Source organism: Cetorhinus maximus, chromosome 7 (genome assembly GCF_964194155.1).
Source record: "Cetorhinus maximus chromosome 7, sCetMax3.hap1.1, whole genome shotgun sequence".
Taxonomy (NCBI): Eukaryota; Metazoa; Chordata; class Chondrichthyes; order Lamniformes; family Cetorhinidae; genus Cetorhinus; species Cetorhinus maximus.
This window is the reverse complement of record NC_135885.1, coordinates 145,092,777-145,111,654: the sequence shown is the minus strand read 5'-3', so window position 1 is coordinate 145,111,654 and position 18,878 is coordinate 145,092,777. Positions and strand designations below refer to the sequence as shown.

General features: G+C 44.5%; 1 protein-coding gene across 2 annotated transcripts in view; it reads left to right on the top strand.

The window, feature by feature from the left end:
* The first annotated feature begins 5,636 nt into the window (after nucleotides 1-5,636).
* The window catches only part of pdzk1 (PDZ domain containing 1), a 35,978-nt gene continuing 22,736 nt past the window's right edge, over nucleotides 5,637-18,878 (top strand). Inside the window, exons 1-2 of one of the 2 annotated variants that reach the window (XM_078546047.1) lie at nucleotides 5,637-5,779; nucleotides 17,193-17,405. In XM_078546047.1, coding sequence (XP_078402173.1) covers nucleotides 17,196-17,405 — 210 coding nt within the window. In that variant the 5' untranslated portion in view covers nucleotides 5,637-5,779; nucleotides 17,193-17,195. Of the gene's footprint in view, nucleotides 5,780-5,977; nucleotides 5,998-17,192; nucleotides 17,406-18,878 lie in introns of those variants that run through there. The other variant, XM_078546048.1, reaches the window with a different exon arrangement.

Sequence of the window (18,878 nt, the reverse complement as noted above, 5' to 3'; positions counted from 1 at the left end):
GAGAAAAATTATTAAGTTTGCGACATGAAAGATAAAACAATCTGGACAGGTATTGGAGGAATGCTGTGCCTCCCAGGCCAGGTAAAGGAAGGCAACACAAACTTATACCAGGAGATAAGAAGGATTAAATGAGGTCACTGTGTAATATTGATAATCAATCCACTGTAAACTTGGCATGTCTTCAAAAAGGATTAGAACTAGTGAATGTGGAACCAGGTTAGACCCGGAACCCCCCCTAGCAGCACTGTGGGTGTACCAACACCACTGGGACTGCAGTGGTTCAAGGTGGTGGCTCACCACCACTTTCTCAAGGGCAATTAGGGATGGGCAATAAATGCTGGCCCAGCCAGTGATGCCCACATCCCATGAATGAATAAAGGAAAAAAAAGTTCACCCCATTCGCAGAATATGATATTTGGGAAATGTACTTATGCATGTGTCTGGCATGAAGATAAGGGTCTTCTGCAGAACTGCACTCATTCAACAGAAGAACACTCCCTCAGTACTGATCTTCTGATAATGCAGCACTCCCCCAGTACTGACCCTCCGACAGTGCAGCACTCCCTCAGTACTGACCCTCCGACAGTGCAGCACTCCCTCAGTACTGGTCTTTTGATAATGCAGCACTCCCTCAGTACTGATCTTCTGATAATGCAGCACTCCCTCAGTACTGACCCTCCAACAGTGCAATGCGCTCTCAGTACTGATCCTCCAACTGGTCAGCACTCCCTCAGGACTGACCCTCTAAACGTGCAGTCTGCCCTCAGTACTGACCCTCCAACTGTGCAGCACTCCCTCAGTACTGCAGTCCAACAATGTAATTAAGATGATTAGAGGGTATGGTCGGGTCGATAGAGAGAACTATTTTCTTGCTGGGGGCTGCTGGGGGGGTGGAGGGAGCCCAGAACAAGGGGGCAGAATCTTAAAATTGGAGCCAGGCGGTTCAGGGGTGATGTCAGGAAGCACTTCTTCACACAAAGGGGAGTGGAAATCTAGAACTCTCTCCCCACAAAAAGCTGTTGAGGCTGGAGGTCAATTGAAAATGTCATGTTTGTTGTTCATGGTTATGAAACCAAGGCAGCAGAGGAAGACAGATCAGCCATGGCCAGTTTGACTGGTGGTGGAACAGAGTCTAGAGGCTGAATGGACTTTCCTTGTTCCTATTGAGTTCCCAGGAAGGTGTTTATCTTGTCGTATGGCTGTTTGATGCCTTGTTAATTTAATGCGATGAAGCCCACTTCCCAGCATGATGCTTGTGAAACTTTGATGCCACAAAATATACTCCCCGGGCAAGAGGTTGGAAATTCTGCTCTGGATTTTAGGGGCAGAGTTCAGAAGCCCTGGGAAGGTGTTTCGAAAGCAGTTCTTGCTCTGCCCAACTTAACGGGTTTGATCGAGTGGGTTGGGATGGGAGGGGTTGCGCGTGACCCTTCAAAAGGCACCACCCTCATTTACATGTACAAGGGGTCCACCCTGGTTTAGGCGGGAACTCGCAAAACCCAAACATTCCCACCAAATGAAGCAGTGAGCCGAAAGCAGGACATCCAACTGCTAAATCGGGCAGCGTTACACCTGATTTACACACAAAATAATGGGCACAACACACACCAATGTCTACTGTCGGGAGTTTGAATTTTGATGGACAGCGCAGCTCTGGTGGGTGGTGACAAGGTTCCAGTGACTTCAGGTCCTCTGCTTAAAGGCAGTCTGCCCCTCTGAAAAATGAGGGGTATCTCCTGCTGGTTCATGGAGATGATTTTCTTGGGCTCCCTTATTTTCTGATGGTGCCTTGAAGGGGTTCAAAGAGCAGGTGAGCTGTAGACAGGAGAACCCCCTTCCCCTCTGATCAGTACAATGTGCTTCAGTACAATCAGCATTCATTGTTCATCCCTAATTGCCCTTGAGAAGGTGCTGGTGAGCTGTCTTCTTGAACCGCTGCAGTCCATGTGGTGTAGGTGCAGCCACAGTGCTGTTAGGAAGGGAGTTCCAGGATTTTGACCCAGTGACAATGAAGGAATGGCGATATATTTCTAAGTCAGGATGGTGAGTGGCTTGGAGAGGAACTTCCAGGTGGTGGTGTTCCCATATACCTGCTGCCTTTGTCCTTCTAGATGGTAGTGGTCATGGGTTTGGAAGGTGTTGTCTGAGGAGCCTTGTTGAATTCCTGCAGTGCATCTTGTAGATGGTACACACTGCTGCCACTGTGCATCAGCGGTGGAAGGAGTAAATGTTTTTGGATATGGTGCCAATCAAGTGGGCTGCTTTGTCCTGGATGGTGTCAAACTGCACTCATCCAGGCAAGTGGGAAGTATTTCATCACACTCCTGACATGCCCTCCTGCACTCTTCATTGAACCAGAGTTGATCCCCTGGCTTGATGGCAATGATAGAGTGGGGGATATGCCGGGCCATGAGGTTACAGATTGTGTTTGAGTACAATTCTGCTGCTGCTGATGGCCCACAGCGCCTCATGGCCTGCCCAGTTCTAAGTTGCTAGATCTATTCAAAATCTATCCCATTTAGCACAGTGGTAATGCCACACAACACAATGAAGGGTACCCTCAATGTGAAGACAGGACTTCGCCTCCACAATGATTGTGCAATGGTCACTCCTACCGATACTGTCATGGACAGATGCATCTGTGGCAGGCAGGTTGGTGAGGATGAGGCCAAGTATGTTTCTCCCTCTTGTTGGTTGCAGTTATGTCCTTTAGGACTTGGCCAGCTCGGTCAGTAGTGGTGCTACCGAGCCACTCTTGGTGATGGACATTGAAGTCCTCCAGCCAGAGTACATTCTGTGCCCTCGCCACCCTCAGTGCTTCCTCCAAGTGGTGTTGAACATGGAGGAGGCACTGATTCATCAGCTGAGGGAGGGCGGTACGTGGTAATCAGCAGGAGGTTTCCTTGCCCATGTTTGACCTGATGCCTTGAGACTTCATGGAGTCCAGAGTCAATGTTGAGGACTCCCAGGGCAACTCCCTCCTGACTGTATACCGCCTCTGCTGGTTCTGCCCTGCCAGTGGTATCTGGCACATTATCTGTAATGATATGATTCTGTAAGGATGACTACTTCAGGCTGTGAGGCAGCTCTCCCACTTACCCCCAGATGTTAGTAAGGAGGACTTTGCATGATCGACACGGCCGCGATTGCCATTTCCAGTTACTTTGTAGCGATTTGATATGACTAGGCCATTTCAGAGGGGATTTAAGAGTCAGCCACATTGGGATACTGTGGGTCTGGATCTGACTCCTCCCTAAAGGGAACCGGATGGGTTTTTACAACAATCAAAAACTCAATTGATTTTTATTGAATTCAAATTCCACTAATCTGCCATGATCAGATTCAAACCCGGGTCCTCAGAGCGTTACCCTGGGTTTCTAGATTACTAGTCCAGTGACAATACAACTATGCCATTGCCTCCTCCTCTGAAGCAAATGCAATTCAAACAGACCTGGAGTAATTACAGAGATAAAAACAAAAAACTACTGCGGATGCTGGAAATCCAAAACAAAAACAGAATTACCTGGAAAAACTCAGCAGGTCTGGCAGCATCGGTGGAGAAGAAAAGAGTTGACGTTTCGAGTCCAATGACCCTTCAACAGAACTGACGTTTCGAGTCCAATGACCTTTCAACAGAACTGTTGAAGGGTCATTGGACTCGAAACGTCAACTCTTTTCTTCTCCACCGATGCTGCCAGACCTGCTGAGTTTTTCCAGGTAATTCTGTTTTTGTTCTGGAGTAATTACAGCTCAAATGTAACCTGCTTTTATTTAATTAGGCTAGAGTTAGCAGAAAGAAAACTTAAACAATGGGTGACCTGTCTTTGAGCTTTTGTTAGGGACAGGAGGTCTGCAGCTATTTCAGTAAGGGATTTACATTATTCATGTAGTTCCTTGATCAACAAAGTTAAAAGCGCCTTTGTAAACAAGGGGGTTGTTTGGCAGAGATAAAAACAAAAAACTGCGGATGCTGGAAATCCGAAACAAAAACAGAAATACCTGGACCTGCTGAGTTTTTCCAGGTATTTCTGTTGTTTGGCAGAACCAGGAAGTCTGGGGAGAGGGTTGTTAATTTCATTAGAGATATAAATTATTCAAGTGGGTCCCATAATTGAAGAGTGTTTTGTTGATAAATATGATTAGTTTACACTTCTGTTTGGAACATCCCAAGTATGCTACTTTGCCATGGAGATGGGCTGTGGGGCTTAGCGATGTTCTTTTGTTTATTTTTCTGTGTGTTTGCTCACAGAAGCAGGTAGTCAGCAGTTCAAGTTTAGGGAAAAGATAGAGACAGTTGCAGCTCACTGAGTTGAGCTACCAGTGCAGAGCCAGCCCTGACCTTAAGCAAAGAAAATACTAACTTTTTCATTCACCTTGTACAATGCAGTTTGGAGAAAAAATTCATGAGGGAAAAGAGGCTGTAAGATTTGCCTAGCTTGGTCCCAGATGAAGAAATTTACAGTAACTCTCATAGAAAACAAACTTGGAGAAGGCAGGGAGAGAGAGAGAGAGAGAGGGAGAGACGGTTCTCGAGGAGCTGGAAAACAGCTATGGGACCAAGAACTTTACATCAATGTAGAGGCCATTAGGAACCAGGGGTGTTCCTGATGTTTAAATCACCAGTCATGAACACAGTGAAGCCTAAGCTTGAGCTGAGGAGTCCATAGTCATGAGATTCTGAAGAAAAGTTGGAGGATTGCTTAGCCAAAAGCTAATGGAAGGATCCCAATGAAATCTCATACCTCAGGGAATAGCTGAAACACTGAGGAGAAATGAAAGTGAATTCCGGAGAGCTGAGGCATACTTAGTTTGAAAAGGAGAAATTAAAGAATCCTCCATATCTTGTAATGTATAATAAAACTCTTGGGTGGAATTAGGAAGTAAAGGTGGAACTGGGTTTATACTCCAAGCCTTGACAAGCTAAGTTAGCAGTGTTGCTTTGTTTAAATTTTTATAAGTACAGCAAAGTTTGTTTATGTTTTAAAACGTGAAATCTTGTGGTGTGGTTCTTTCAGTTAATCGATGGGTATTCAATTTTCTCTTTAAATATTAATAGTCTCTACGGAGATTGTAACAGTGCCTAGCCCAGTTTGACAGTTGCAATGGGATGAGGTGGAAGAGCAAATCAATGCCAGCCTCGTTGTATCCAAGAACAGTTCAGGAAGAAGTTTAATGACCACACCAGGACTACAAAGGTAAGACTCACCCTTCAATGTCTGCCTTACCCTCTCCTTGGCTCCAGTACCAGCAATACTTCTCTCCATCTTCCCATTAGTCCCCCAACTTCCTATAGCTGCCCTCCAATCACTCTGGGATGCTACACTGCCTATGCTTACACATTCAACTACTCACAATCACTCCCCCTTGGGCTGACATTTCTTGACCCTTCCCTTCATCCACTGTTAAGCTGCCTAACACATCTTCAGAAAAAACCCTTCGAAAGCTTACACACTAACACTTCCTGCAGAAGAAACCTTCCTAACCTAGAGCAACACACAGCCACTTAGCTCCTAAATGGTAAAGAGGTTTACGCAGTGTCCTGGCCAAGTGGCTATGTTCACATTAGTTAGTAAATTCCCATCGCTACCAGAAGCCAGAATTGGATCAATTATTGGACGTAATAAAATAGAGAATGTTATTGACATCCCGCTTATATTTTCCAGTCCTCTGTTGAATTGCTAAACCTTTTAACCAACCCTTGATCAAAGTCCATTGGTGTAGATTGCACCTAAAAAGGAACATTCAAAGATTCTTTCAGAACTGAGTCAGCCAGAGTTTGGTAAGCGCTTTTCTCCCATATTTTACCCGAATTAACTTTGGATAGAGATGTGGCTTGAATTTAATTGTAAGTTGTTAACATTGTAACATAACCAGCGTCTCTGAATTCCCCTGTGTCTGTTTTAATCATTTATCACATTGCTAATCTGTGTCGTGAGTTCTGCTGCTGTTCAAATGTTGGCTGCAATCATCAAGAATCGGGTTTAATCGAATAATCAGGTAAATAAGTTTTAATTACAAATTCTACACTTTCTTTGCATTTTCACAATTTAAGCAAAGCAAAAAAGTCCAGGCAGCCTGGAATTCTCAGTCAATACGATTTGTTATCCCAACTATTTTATTCCATAACAGACTATAGCCCTGGTTCAATTTTCCAAACTAATTTAACACAGCATTGATTCATGTACGGTAACCTACTTCTGAAAATCTATTCCGCAGATGGGATGATCACCAAATGCAAAATGCATCATTAATTATATTAGGCACCCTAATGTGGAGAAATAGTGTTGCTCATTTGGAAAGCCAGCACAGACAGGATGGACCAAATGGCCTCTCCTTCTGTGCTATTGCAAATCTGTAATTCTGTGATTTTTCTGTGATTAGCAGATCCACACACCCTTTAACTAAAATCTTTCTGTGTTAACTATGGCTCAATGATAGCACTCTTCGCCCTGAGTCAGGAGGTGCTATCTAAATGCAAGGTTTTTTTTTATCTTTCTTTTAGACACATTGAGAATAATAAGTGACTCTGTGCTGCTGACCCTGAGTTCACTGCCAGCACTCAAAGGGTTAATTTAGGGGGACAGGCTGAACAGAGTAGGCTTGAATTCTCTCGAGTATAGAAGGTTAAGGGATGATCTAAATGACATGTTTAAGATGATTCAGTAATAAGGTTAATTCTTGCCAGGGTGACTCATGTGGAGACCAAACCACCTTACCTCACTCAGTGTAGCAGCCTGGACTTTTACCTATAATAGGGTAGATAGAGAGGAATTATTGCCTCTGGTAGGGGAGTGCAGAACAAGGGGCAGCACCTTAAAATTTGAGCCAGGCCGTTCAGGGGTGAAGCACTTTTTCACACAAATGAGAGTGGAAACCTGGCACTCTCTCCCCTCAAACATTTGCGCCAATTGGCGCTTCAAGACTGAGATTGGTAGACATTGTTGAGTAAGGGGATCGAGGGATAAGGGCCAAAGGCATGTACATGGAGCTGAGGTAGAGCCATGATCTAGCGATATAGGCTGGAGGGGCTGAATCACTTCCTCCTGTTCCTAATGTGGCAATTGGCAGTATGATCACAATGTTGTAGTGTGCTCTGGAAGCTGGTGAGAACCTCTGCCATGGGTTGTCCTCTGGACAGTTAGCCACAACAACGTTCCCTCAAATTTTTCTCTGTTTTGTGTGGCCTATTTATAGCATTGCGCGGAACATTGTCAATCACTGCACTCACACATTGTTAAAGGGAACAGTCACGCTGTGCCAAGGACACGGAATTTGGTTCATGTGCATACCAGGGTTAATATTTACCTGTGCTACCAGTGCAGAGCTTAACACTAATGGCTGGAAATTCACAGCAATATGCCCCTGAATTTCTGATATGCTTCCCTGGTGTTTTTGGAGATTCATGCCCATTGAGTGAGATTGTGAAACAAAAACAGAAAATGCTGGAAAAACTCAGCAGGTCCGACAGCATCTGTGGAGAGGAAAACAGAGTTAACGTTTCGAGTTCGTATGACTCTTCTTCAGAGCTAAAGAGAAGTAAAAATGTGATGAAATTTATGCTGTTTAAGGGGGGGTGGGGCAGGTGAAGCTGAATAGAAGGTCAGCAATAGGTGGGGGCAAAGGAGAGATTGACAAAGATGTCATGAAGATAAGGACAAACGGATGTTAATGATAGTGGTACTGGCTAAAGGAGGTGCTGATGGTGGCATTAAGGTCAGAAAGCAGAATGTGATAATAGCAGGACAAGGGTAAGCACTCTGGAAAGAACATGAACAAGTGACAGGCGGCCCTAGTGGGGGTGGGGGATGGGAAGGTGGTGGGAGAAAAGATTGAAAATAGGATAAAAGGTGAGGATAAAACAATGAATATAAATGAAAATAAATAAAAAATAAAAATAAGTGGATAAAAAATAAAAATAAAAATGAATATTGAAAAAGTGGATAAAAAAGGAGTGAGAATGGAGGAGAGAGTTCATGGTCCGAAGTTGTTGGAGATTGTGACAGTGAAATTGTGAAATTGTCCTGAATGGCTCTAATGCACCTCATGGTGGTGGTGGGACATTTCTGACAGCAGATCTGGTTACCAGGTCCCCTATGGGTTCCAGAGGTCTCCACAATGCCTCGGGAAGGGGCCTTCCTTCTGCCCCTCACAGGTTAAATGACTGCCAAGGCGGAGAAGAAAGAAAGATCTTGTATACTTGTGGCACCTATCACAATCGCAGAACACCCCAAATCGCTTTACAGCCAATGAAATACTTTTAAAGCGTAGTCACTGTTGTAATGTAGGAAGCACGGTGGTCAATTTTCACACAGCAAGATCCCACAAACAACAATGCGAAAATGACCAGATAATCTGTTTTAATATAAAAGCAAAAAGATAATCTGTTTTAAAGTGGTTTGTTGAGGGATCAATTGGCCAAGACACTGGGGAGAACTCCACTGCTCTCCTTCGAACCTGAGAGAGTGGACAGACTCTTGGTTTAACATCGCATCTGAAAGACAGCACCTCCAACAGTGCAGCACTCCCTCGATACTAAACTTGGAGTGTCGGTCTGGATTTTGTGCTTAAGTCTCTGGAGTAGGTCTTGAACCCACAACCTGTTGACTCAAAGGTGAGAGTGCCACCACTGAGACACAGTTGACAACTTAAGGAACTCTCTTCCAACCGGGAACTTGGTTGGCTCCAGGGTAATAGTGGAGGCAGCTAGACCGAGTGAAGTGAAGTGGTTTGGGCTCTGGAAGAGTCCTACACAATGCCATCAACCTGCCAAGAATCAACATTATTTTTTGTAGCAGATTAGCCCCCACATTCGGGGAGGTGTAAGATCCACTAACAGATTCAGAGGACAGCCGGGTGCATGGGGGTGGACTCCAAACTTTCAGGTAGGCAAAGGCCTTCACCAATAGCAGCCATACCTCCAGCTGCTTGAGTCCCAAGCACTGGAATACCCCCCTTCACCTGTCGGCCTTAGGACTGTCCTTAAAACCTACTATACTTGTTCTAATACCTCCTTATGCGACTCGAGTGTCAAAACTTCATTTGATAATTGCTCCTGTGAAACACATTGGGACACTTTACGACCGTAAAGATGCTGAACAAATGTGAGTTGTTGTTGTACACTTCAATATGTTCAGGCTGCTGGGTGATGCTGGAGGCTGAGTCTGGGCTCGAGTCTAGTCTTGTCGGGTGAATGAATGTTCTCTACCCGCGTAGAGGAGTCTTCATTCCTCAATGGCCATGTGAGAGCTCAGTGCGGGTTAGTGTTGCCCACCCTCCAGAATTGGCCCGGAGTCTCCAGGAATTGAATATTGATCTTCAGGCCACTGCAAGGAGCCAAAACTCAGGAGAAAATTCACTGGGGATGTTAAAAAAGGTGTGTTTTACTCTCTTTGTTTGAACCCTTCCGTTCATCTCTTACTGGAGATGGGAAGAAATAAAAGGTAATTTGACTGGGAGCCAGGTATCATCCAATCAGGTAATGAAGATTCTGTGGGAAGGATGTTGGGAAGGTTGTATTGGGTGACCAGCTAGCCAATGGCAGGACTGTGGGGGTTGGGCAGTTGGAGGTAGTAAGGAAACTTCGGGAATACATTGGTAAACCCTAGTGTGGATTGGGACCAAAGTTCAGCTCTCTGGGGCTGCATGGCAGCCATCACCAGGGGCAAACTCCATTCCAGCACCCTGGTTTTAGGGGGGCGATCCTGGTTTGTTGAGTGAAAAGGGTTTCCATCCACCTTCTGCCGAAGTGACAATGATCGAGACGGGGGAAATTAACCTCCACCCCCTGCCATATCCAATAAAATGTGAGGTGCAGAATCACATAAAAGCAAAATAATGTGGACGCTGGAAATCTGAAATAAAAACAGAAAGCGCTGGAAAATCTCAGCCGGTCTGGCAGCGTCTGTGGAGAGAGAAGGGGAGTTAACATTTCAAGTCCAATGTGACTTCTTCTTCAGAATGTGTGAGGTCTATATGGACATGATGGTTGCAATGAGGAGCACAGTAAGTCACTACTCAAGGTACACCCACACACTTACAACAAAACAATTTGCATTTGTATAGCTCCTTTAATGTGGTAAAACATTCCACGTGCTTCAAAGGAGAAATTATCAGACTATATTTGACACTGAGTCATATAAGGCAATATTAGGACAGATGATCAAAAGCTCGGTCAAAGAGGTCAGTTTTAAGGAGAATCTTAAAGGAAGAGAGAGAGAGACGGAGAGGTTTAGGGAGGGAATTCCGGAGCTTCGGGGCCAAGGCAGCTTCAGGCACGGCCGCCAATGGTGCAAAGATAAAAATCTGGGGTGTGCACAAGGCCAGAATTGGAAGGGCACAGAAATCTCGGAGGATTGCAGGGCTGGAGAAGGTTACAGAGATAGGGAAGGGTCAGGCCATGGAGGGATATGAAAACAAGGATGAGAATTTTAAAAATTGAGGTGTTTCCAAAGCGGAGCCACTGTAGGTCAGTGAGCATGGGGGTGATAGGTGAATGGGACTTGCTGCGAGTTAGGGTATGGGCAGCAGAGTTTTGAATGATGCTCTCGTCGGGACCTGGAAAAATTTATTAATTTTGCTTCCAATCTCCACCCCTCCATCATTTTCACATGGTCCATCTCTGACACTTCCCTTCCCTTCCTTGACCTCTCTGTCTCAATTTCTGATGATAGATTGTCCACCAATATTCATTACAAGCCTACCGACTCCCACAGCTACCTCGACTACAGCTCCTCACACCCCGCTTCCTGTAAGGACTCCATCCCATTCTCTCAGTTCCTTCGCCTCCGTCACATCTGTTCTGATGACGCTACCTTCAAAAACAGCTCCTCTGACATGTCTTCCTTCTTCCTTAACCGAGGTTTTCCAAACGCAGACTGGGTGACCGCTTTGCAGAACACCTTCGGTCTGTCCGCAAGCATTACCTAGACCTCCCTGTCGCTTGCCATTTCAACACTCCACCATGCTCTCTTGCCCACATGTCTGTCCTTGGCTTGCTGCAATGTTCCAGTGAAGCTCAACGCAAACTGGAGGAACAGCACCTCATCTTCCGACTAGGCACTTTACAGCCTTCCGGACTGAATATTGAGTTCAACAACTTTAGATCATGAACTCTCTCCTCCATCCCCACCCCCTTTCCGTTTTTTCCCCCTCCTTTTTGTTTTTTTTACACACGCAACCTTCCTCATTGGGTAATCATTATCAAAGCAAACAAGTTAATCATGAACTTGATCATGAAAGTTCAGCAATGCTGTTCTTGCTCAGCAGTAAATAGCAGAAGTATCTGTCAGCAGAATTCCTGTACCAGTGCTGTGTATAGCATTAAAGCAGCAGACCTTTGCTCCAAATGTTGCTGCATTAATAAATGTGTGAGAAATATCGCAGCTCAGTATGAAGTCTCAGCTCTGAAAATGTGTCTGGCAGGTGTCAAACACACCTCCCGGAAAATTCTTTCAAGGGAGCTGAGGTTTGTTTGATCTCGTGTGGAACTTTGGTGTGGAATCAATTCAGGTCATGACCCAGCGTATCTGGACAGTGAAGGAAATTTTGCCCAGGATTTGTAATGTATCGCAGTAGATATTAAAGAAATGGTGTGAATTTCCTAGGGAATTCTCCCACTTGGAAGCTGTAATTCTTCATTTAGCAGAACAGGAAAATTCCCAATGGAATTCTCACCTCACACCATTTGAACAAGTGTGTGGAGAGTTTCCACGCAAAAGGAATGCTACCCACCAAAATCCTGGCTGAAACATTGACGCCCTTGACTCTGGAATCTCATCCCACAGATTGTTGTCGCCCCCTTGACGGCTGCTCACAATATCCTACAAACACCTTTGCCAGCAGAAATTCCTATGTCAACATCTACAATGGGAAGTGATTTCAAGTCGATGGCTGCTTCCTTGCCCTGGTTTCTCTTGCAATGTCATTCTGGTTCGGAATCTGTTCTCAGTCAGCAGGACTGTGGTTTCTGGCCCCATACCAAAACCTGAGCACATTACCTCCGTTAACACTGCAAGTCCTGCAAGAAGACTTTAAAGAATTTGCATTTATAGAAACATTGAATCATAGAATGGTCACAGCTCAGTGCAAAAAAACTTCACTACTACTAACTGGTTGCTGTCACTCTGTCAATGGTTGTACCAATGCTACCACTGTCCCTTTTATTCTCTGGGCTCTTTTGAGTTGTAACCCTTATTTGTTTTGCCTCTCTTTGTTCTTCCTACCAAAATGTTTCACTTCACACTTCTCTGCATTAAATTTAATCTCCCACGTATCTGCCCATTCCACCAGTCTGTCTAAATTAGTTAAACATGATTTGTATGCAGTATCTTTCACACTTCAGGACATCTCAAAGCACTCTACAGACAATGGTGATTGTAATTTTCCCGAGTTCCTCCATCTCTTCCATTTCCTGATTTACAGCTTAAAACGTAGTCACTGTTGTAATGTAGCAAATGTGGCAGCAAATTTGTGCACAGCAAGCTCCCACAAACAGCAATATTCCTTTGACAGCACCTTCCTAAGTTAGATAGGAATATAAAGTCAGATAGTAAGAGTTTCTATAGATATTTTAAAAAGAAAAGAGTTAACAAGTGAGTGTTGGTCCTATAGAAAGAGATTCTGGGGAATTAGTAATGGAAAATAAGGAGGTGGCAGATGAATTGAACAGGTATTTTGTATCAGTCTTCACTATAAAGAATACAAGTAACATCCCAGAAATAACTGTAAGTCAGAAAATGGAGAGGGAGGAACTTGGGAAAATTACAATCACCAGAGAAGTGGTACTGAGTAAATTGTTGGAGCTGCGGACTGACAAGGTCCTGGGTCCTGATGGACTTCATCCTAGGGTCTTAAAAGAAGTGGCTAGTGAGATAGTTGATGCGTTGGTTTTTAATTTTCCAAATCCCTAGATTCGGGGAAGGTTCCATTAGATTTGAAAATAGCAAATATAACTCCTTTGTTCAAAAAGGGAAGGAGACAGAAAGCAGGAAACTACAGGCCAGCCCACCTAACATCTCTCGTAGGGAAAATTTTAGAAGCTATTATTAAAGACGTTATAGCAGGGCACTTGGAAAAATTCAGAGTAATCTGGCAGAGTCAACATGGTCTTGTAAAAGGGAAATTGTTCTTAACCAATTTATTGGAGGTCTTTGAAGAAGCAATATATGCTGTGGATTAGGGGGAACCGGTGGATGTACTGTATTTAGATTTCCAGAAGGCATTTGATAAGGTGCCACATCAAAGATTATTGCAAAAAATGTAGTTGCTAAATTTGCTGATGACACAAAGGTAGGATAGTAAGACGTGAAGATGGGGATACAAGGAGGCTGCAAAGGGATATAGATAGGTTAAGTGAGCGGGCAAAGACCTGGCAAATGGAGTATAATGGGGAAAAATGTGAAATTGTCCATCTTGGCAGGAAGAATAAAAGAGAAGCATATTATCTAAATGGTGAGAGATTGCAGAGCTCTGAGATGCAGAGGGATATAGAGGTCCTAGTGCACGAATCACAAAAGGTTAGTATGCAGGTAAAGCAGGTAATTAGGAAAGCTAATAGAATGTTAGAATTTATTGCGAGGGGAATTGAATACATAAGTAGGGAGGCAATGCTTCAGTTATGCAGGGCACTGGTGAGACCATATCTGGAGTACTGTGTACAGTATTGGTCACCTTATTTAAGGAAGGATGTAAATGCACTAGAAGCAGTGGAATGGGCAGGTTGTCTTATGAGGGAAGGTTGGACAGGCTAGGCTTGTATCCGCTGGAGTTTAGAAGAGTAAGAGGTGACTTGATTGAAACGTATAAGACCCTGAGGGATCTTGACAGGGTGGATGTGGAGAGGATATTTCCTCTAGTGGGAGAATCTAGTACCAGGGGCCACTGTTTAAAAATAAGAGGTCGCCCATTTAGGACAGAGATCAAGAGAAATATTTCTCTCAGAGGGTTGTGAGTTTTTGGAACTCTCTTCCTCAAAAGGTGGTGGAAGCAGAGTCTTTGAATATCAGGTCAGTCATAATCTCTTTGAATGGTGGAGCAGGCTTGAAGGGCCGGGTAGCTACTCCTGCTCCCAATTCGCATGTTTGTATGTTCTAAACTCACGACCACTACCATCTAGAAGGACAAGGGCAGCAGGCACATGGGAACACCACCACCTGCAAGTTCCCCTCCAAGTCACTCACCACCCTGACTTGGAAATATATCGGCCGTTCCTTCACTGTCGCTGGGTCAAAATCCTGGAACCCCCTCCCTAACAGCACAGTGAGTGTACCTACACCACATGGGCTGCAGCGGTTCAAGAAGGCAGCTCACCACCACCTTCTCAAGGGCAATTAAGGATGAGCAATAAATGCTGGCCTAGCCAGCAATGCCCACATCCCATGAGTGAATAAATAAATTTGATAATGACAAGATATTCTGTTTTTTAGTTGGTAGTTATATTCTCCAGAATGCTGCGGACAACTCCCTTGCTCTGCTTCAAGATGGTGCCATTAGGTTTTGTTACACCCACCTGAGAGGGCAGTTGAGGCCTCAGTTTAACAACTTATATGAATCATGGCATAGCTGACAGTGCAGCAATCCTTCAGTGCTGCACTGGGACTGTCAGCCTAGATTTTGGTCCTCAGGTCTCTGGAGTGGGACTTGAACCCATAATCTTTTGACTCAGAGTGGGATAGCTGATATTGTACATCCACCCTCCAATGTTAAACCAGGGTCTAGCCTGCCTTTTCACATCTTTGGTGAAAATCCCACAGCATAATGAGAAAAAGCGCAGAAAGCTCTACTGGGCCAGTATTCCTCATTCAACCAATGTCATGGAGGAAAAAAGTTTATCTGGCCAATTCGTTCATTTGCTGCTTCTGGGATCTTGCTGTGTCTAAAATGCCAATATAGCAATGTCTAAACTTCAGAAGTGCTCCATTAATTATTAAACACTTTGGGATGTCCTGAGGACATGACAAGGTGCTACATAAATGCATATTGTCTCTTCCTGAGAGAAATGATACAGAGCTGCCCGGGTGTATCAGTAAACAGCACAAGACCAGAGGAAATGGACAAGCCATTGATAACGGGGGGAGGTACAGGAATTTGGGGGGGAATTCCTCCACAGTGAGCTCTGTTACTAATTGCAGAGACCCTGGTCTCATTATGCTGAGCTGGATTTAAATTCAAATCAATTCATTACTAAGTATTCAAACTACAGAGGAGTAACTTTACCCTATCTCTCCAGATGGGAATCCCACGGGAACAAACACAAGATGCTGAAAATCTGAAATAAAAACAGTAAATGCTGGAAATACTCAGCAGGTCAGGCAGCGCCTGTGGAGAGAGAAAGAAATATAGCTAATGTTTCAGGTCGGTGACCTCTTGTCTGTGTGAAAATCCTATGGGGTTCTAGGGGATTATGTGGAATGTCTGTTTTACACGCCACCCAATATTGACTTCAACAAAGTGGGCAGCAATGGAAAGACCAGCATTTGTTGCTCACTCCTAATTGCCCCTTGAGAAGGTGGTGGTGAGCTGCCTTCTTGAACCGCTGCAGTCCATATGGTGTAGGTACACCCACAGTGCTGTTAGGAAGGGAGTTCCAGGATTTTGACCCAGCGACAGTGAAGGAACGGTGATATATTTCCAAGTCAGATTGGTGAGTGGCTTGGAGGGGAACTTGCAGGTGGTGGTGTTCCCATGTGTCTGCTGCCCTTGTCCTTCTAGACGGTAGAGGTCGCAAGTTTGAAAGGTGCTGCCTTAGGAGCCTTGGTGAATTCCTGCAGTGCATCTTGTAGATGGTACACACTGCTGCCACTGTGCATCAGTGGTGGAGGGAGTGAATGTTTGTGGATGTGGTGCCAATCAAGTGGCTGCCTTGTCTCGGATGGTTTCAAGCTTCTTGAGTGTTGTGGGAGCTGCACTCATCCAGGCAAATGGAGGGTATTCCATCACACTCCTTCCTTGTGCCTTGTCGATGGTGGACAGGCTTTGAGGAGTCAGGAGGTGAGTTACTCGCCACAGGATTTCCAGCCTCTGACCTGCTCTTGTAGCCACGGCATTTATACAGCTGGTCCAGTTCAGTTTCTGGTCAATGGTAACCCCCAGGATGTTGATAGTGGGGGATTCAGTGATGTTAATGGCATTGAATGTCAAGGGGCGATGGTTAGATTCTCTCTTGTTGGAGATGGTCATTGCTTGGCACTGGTGTGGCACGAATGCTATGTGCTACTTGTCAGCCCAAGCCTGGATATTGTCCAGGGCTTGCTGCTGCATTTGGATTAAAATTGGATGGGGTGCAAAGCCAGTGAGCACCCAAGCCTGGCAATCTTCTTATGTGCATGTTGGATTAAAATTGGCATGATAGAAACTGCAGTGATGGCGTCATTTATTTCCCACATACACCATCAGGCTTTGCCCGATTCACTGTGGACACGGTGGTCGAGTTTCCGCTTTGAGTGCAATCAGAAACCTGGGAGCAAATCACGCTCAGTGTTGAGCTAGCTTTCCAAATTGATATTTCTCATCAAATTTCTGCTCAACTCATTTGCATAATCACAAATGTGAAATCTTCCACCATGCAGCACAATCAGGTATTGGAATGTAATTGTTTTCCTTTGCTTTGCAAAGTATTCCTTGGTATAGTTAAAGTGGTCACCAGGTGCAGTTTTATTACCACAGCTGAAAGTGGATGTATCACCAAAAATAAGTCTTAAAAATTAGACCGAACGATGTATTCGTTCCATTGGTGTGCACCAGCCAGTTTCTTAGTAAATTAAGCATTTTTCTTAATATTGAAAAGCCTTTAATAGGTTCCTCGTATTGGCCTCTAAGCCAAAAAGAAAAGCTTAGTCTGAAGAGCCTTCTCAGCGACTCATGAACAGGCACAATAGGGGCAACCCATCACGAGGGTCAACTTGATGTGGGGCATAGCCTGTCTTGTGGGCGGGGCTGACTTGCTGCATGATTTTTAAAAAAAAACCAGCACAAAGATTTAAATATATCAAGGAAACCCCAGTTGCGCCGGATGTAACTTGCATTAAAAAATCCAGGGATCTTTTGGCTGATTCTGAGTGGCCTTTTCCTGAAAGGGGCTGAGCTGTACCCCCTCGATACTAACAGAAATATTTGTGGGTCTGAAACTGGCCAGTTCTTGATTTGACCGATGACTGCCACATATTTCATCATTTTTTTTGTCTCTGAAACGCCAGGTGATGGCAGCTGACATTCAGCCTCGGGTCTGCAAACTGTCGAAAAAGGAAGGCGGAAGCTTTGGTTTCTACTTAAGGATAGAGAAAGATACTGAGGGGCACTTGATCCGCTGTCTGGTGACAGGAGGTCCAGCTGACAACGTTGGGCTGAGAGATGGTGATCGAATCATTAGGGTCAACACGGTTTTCGTGGACAATGAGGAACATCAACAGGTAAGAGCTGCACACGCTGATGGCTTATTGTTAAGGTATCTCAGTTGTACATACACGTATACGTGAGGCTAGGATTTATGTTAATCACATGAGGTTAAAGTGCTTACTGATTTTTACTCAATGAAATGGTTAAAAGTTGTCCATTCCTAGGATGCTGTCAGGTTTTTTTGTGACAGGGTGCACAATTTAACTTGAAACTTACAACATTCTCAAGGGACTAGATAGGGTGGATGTAGACAAGGATGTTTCTCCTGGCTTAGAGATTTAGAACCAGGGGACACAGTCTCAGTATAAGGGGCAGGCCATTCAAGACAGAGATGAGGAGGAATTTCGTCACTCAGAGGCTAGTGAATCTTTGAAATTCTCTACCTGAGAGGGCCGTGAAGGCTCAGTCATTGACTATGTTCGAAACAGAGTTCGATAGACTTCTAGATGTTAAAGACATCAGGGATATGGAGATATGCGGGAAAATGGCATGGAGGTGGATGATCAGCCATAATCTAGTTGAATGGTGAAGGAGGCTCGGGGGGCTGAATGGGCTACTCCTGCTCCTATTGCCTATGTTCCAAACTCAGGTTAAGGTGTTTGCTGGAACTGCAGAATGTGTGTATTTTCACAGCAACGTTGTGAAACAGTTAAGGCAGCTTAGAGGTAAAAAATAAACCTATGGAAGCAGAATGAAAACAGCTGGAATCCGTTATCTTGAAGGAAATGTATCCTTTCTGGAGCTCATGTTCACAATAACACTTGTCATGTCATAATTAATTAGCACTGATTAATTAGCACTGCTTGTGACGAACAGATAGGTCTTAATCTTTTCTTAACAAGTTACAGAGAGATAAAAACAAAAAACTGCGGATGCTGGAAATCCAAAACAAAAAGAGAATTACCTGGAAAAACTCAGCAGGTCTGGCAGCATCGGCGGAGAAGATTAAAGTTGACGTTTCGAGTCCTCATGACACTTCGGCAGAACTGAGTAATATTAGGAGAGGGGTGAAATATAAGCTGGTTTAAGGTGGGCGGTGTGGGGGGAGAGAAGTTTGTGGGGGGTGGTTGTAGGGACAAGCAAGCAGTGATAGGAGCAGATAATAAAAAGATGTCACAGAGAAAAGAACAAAGAGGTGTTGAAGGTGGTGATATTCTCTAAGAGAATGTGCTAATTAAGAATGGATGGCAGGAGACGCAAGGTACAGCTCTAGTGGGGGTGGGGTGGAAAGACTAACAGGGCATAAAAGGTATAAATTTAAAAATAATGGAAATAGGTGGGAAAAGAAAAATCTATATAAATTATTGGAAAAAACAAAAGGGAGGGGGAAGAAACGGAAAGGGGGTGGGGATGGAGGAGGGAGTTCAAGATCTAAAGTTGTTGAATTCAATATTCAGTCCGGAAGGCTGTAAAGTGCCTAGTCGGAAGATGAGGTGCTGTTCCTCCAGTTTGCGTTGAGCTTCACTGGAACAATGCAGCAAGCCAAG